Source organism: Phytophthora sojae (genome assembly GCF_000149755.1).
Source record: "Phytophthora sojae unplaced genomic scaffold PHYSOscaffold_14, whole genome shotgun sequence".
In the NCBI taxonomy this organism is placed as follows: Eukaryota; Oomycota; class Peronosporomycetes; order Peronosporales; family Peronosporaceae; genus Phytophthora; species Phytophthora sojae.
The window spans coordinates 1,728,335-1,731,313 of NW_009258128.1; the positions used below are offsets into that span (position 1 = coordinate 1,728,335).

Consider the following 2,979-nt stretch of genomic DNA (forward strand, 5'->3'; position numbering starts at 1 on the left):
CGGAGTTTCCAGATCCAGTATTGTGGCCTGGGAGTATCGGTCGCTTGGCAGTATTATCATTCTCGCAAGAGATCGGATGAATCGCCGTTGGAGTACCTCATCGACTGAATGTGGCGGCTCTACGTGCAAGATTGAAGATCAAGGACGGGGATTCCAAGGCCCGCCGAGAACATGTCGAACACTTTATCGAGACACTGGGCGATCCGGAACTGGCCGATCAGCTCACCCTACTCCGGGTTGCGGACGCGGAAGATCTGGAGGAAGTCCTGCGCGCTCGAGAGTGCGCGAAGAGTAGACAGAAGCGATCCGCCTTTGGATCGAAGTATCGTCAGAAAGTTCCGACCTCAGCACCAGCTGTGCAACCAAGCGGGCAGTGCGTGCAGTGCAGATCGCGAGCCAGGGGTCTGGATCGGACACGGGATCAGACGGATCGGACTCGGGGGGTGATCTACGTCGCGTTTACCTAGCGTCGGCCGAGGACAAGTCCCGCAACGCTGGGGGCGACGCGACGAAGCCGGATCGAAGCAACCAAGCGCAGATCAACCATGACTCACCTCGATCGGATCCACGATTGCGATCTTCACCTGACGGATCGGAGCGACCAAACCGCTGCTCACACCGTGGATCGCGGAAACACACCGATCTCGATTGCTGGAGACGTTTGCCGTGCGAGAAGTGTGGCAAGCGAGGTCATCCGGCGGATCGCTGCCTGTTTGTGTGTCGTGGATGTGGTGAACTACACGAGATGGGCAAGTGTCCGATGGAGGAATTCTACAACCAGATCCGTCAATGGTTCAACCCGGTGAAGCACGCTGGCATGTTGCCCGCGATCACCGAGAAGATGTTAAACTAGGACGCTCGCCGGGTTGGAATCCGGTACGAGCCGAGCGTTCTAGGTATTGCATCTATGCATTCGTGAACAAGAACACGGTAGATCGAGTAAGTGGACGGAATGATCTACGCGGTAATACATGTGATCTGCATGCGAAATCTGCCACCCAGGTCTTAAGTCTACATCGATCGGCCGACTTCAGCCGTTCTGACGCCGAAGTGCCCTTGGATCTCCAGTCTGGAGAGACGCGGGGCTATTGGAAACAACGCAGACCGGAAGAATGGTTCAAGCCATCTGATGGAGAAGTGACGACCGAGATCCCGGAGCATGATCGCGATCGAAGTCTGCCTCGCGTCATCGAACACCGCAGATCTGGCGATGTGGTGCCCGATCTCCTCCCTGGGGAGTCTAGAGGGTACTGGAAACATCATTCGCCAGGTAAGTGGTTCCGTCAGGCCAAGATCACTGGCAAGATCAACAATGAGAAGTCGATCTTACTCTTAGACACCAGCGCCGAGGTGTCCATCGTGGACACCGCCTTTGCTCGTAAGGTGGGGTGCTATGTCGACACGAGTCAGAGCCAGGAATGTGTGAGGATTGGCGAAAGCGTGTACATGACGGAAGGAAGGACCAGGATCAAGGTTACGCTGGCAGGATCGCTGTTGTATTTCTTCGATATCTGGGTTGGCGATCAATCAGGACAAGAGGCGATCCTGGGTATGAACTTTATGGTTCCAGCGGGGATCCGCCTCGATCTTGCGGACGGCTCTACCTCTCTCCCCGACGAAGTCAAGATCCAGCTTAGCGGACGGCGTCAACTGTACAACGACAATGTCCGACACGTGTGTGTGGATCAGGGAATGCAGATCGCGATCGGGGATTCGATCGAGCTTCCGCTGCGAATGAAGGTGACGGATCGAGAAAAGCTCTGGGTCACCCGAGGAGATCGCTGGGTGCCAACCGTGGTCCGAGGACCCGGCAGGATCAGATATCTCCAGGTTACTAACATCAGCGACGAAGACCTTGTCTTGCATCGGAATGAACGGATCGGGATGTGGCTGGCCGGAGATCGGATACCCCGGATCCCAGGACAAGTGTCGATTGGATCTCGTCGATACATGGAATAGCAGAATCTAGCCTTTCAAGCCACGACAGATGACCGGCCGACGAACCAGGAGGCACCAACGGGACCTCCAGTACCTGCCGTCGAGCGACCGATTTATCCAACGCCCCGAGCCATCCTCCAGAGACGCAAGGTATCCCCGATCGTCGATCAATCGATGGGTCCATCCGATCCACCAAGCGAACCGGAGGCAATGAGCCCTGATCCGGGGGTGGCCGTCGTTGATACTCTTAGATCAGGGGGCGGACCGTTGCAGGACGGTGATCGCGTGACAGAGGAGTCGGGGTCGTCAGCTTCAACTGTCCTCGTCGGAGATCCACCAGACCCACGGTCGGATCCTGTTGAGTCGGTGTGTGAACCTTCCGGATCGGAGGAGGAATGCTCTCCAAAGCGGAAACAGGTGGGGCTGGACTCCCAGCCTTCGCCGATCACGGATCAAGCGTATGCACCGATAGATGACGCGAAGCCGCAAGATGATCGTGCTGGCGATCCAGAGGGGAAGCCAGATTATGTGGATTCCGGTGGTAAAGTAGCTGAGAAAGGCGAAATCGTGTCCCCTCACTTGCCATCGGCCGATCAGGTCGACGGTTGTGCCGTCGAACCAGATCTTGGGGGCGGGAGTACCGATCGGACACACCCTTTTGCGGTCTTAGCTGTGGAAGAGTCGAGATCAAGTGACCATACAGCAGTCGACGGTGTGCCTGCATCTGAACGACTGCCGCAAGTGGATGAAGACTCGTCGATCGTTGGAGGTGATCAGCTGGAAAAGGAGGCCAAACCCACTTCAAATCGGGACGACCTCATTGCATCCGAACCGAATCGAGATGTTGGCGCTGATGATCAGGTCCATTACCACGAGGGCGGAAATCTGTCAGCAGAAGATGTCGAAGGTGAATTAGCTGTGCTTCCTGAAATTGTGATCTCGACGACAGATGAGGTGAAGATCGATGATATCAAGGTGGGAGATCTGGAGTTCAACACTCCGGAGGAGATCGATCGGCTGCGAAAGAAGATCGGGGATCCT

At 56.1% G+C, this 2,979-nt stretch overlaps 1 protein-coding gene across 1 annotated transcript; it reads left to right on the forward strand.

Moving 5' to 3' along the window:
- Window positions 1-171: 171 nt before the first annotated feature.
- PHYSODRAFT_341849 (hypothetical protein) lies at window positions 172-2,913 on the forward strand (the record flags this gene model as incomplete). The annotated part of the gene is made up of 6 exons (XM_009540205.1): window positions 172-280; window positions 375-802; window positions 1,003-1,797; window positions 1,960-2,535; window positions 2,609-2,707; window positions 2,800-2,913. Coding segments are annotated over 6 exons (2,121 nt in total), but the record flags the coding sequence as incomplete, so codon positions are not given.
- Between the last annotated feature and the right edge of the window lie 66 nt (window positions 2,914-2,979).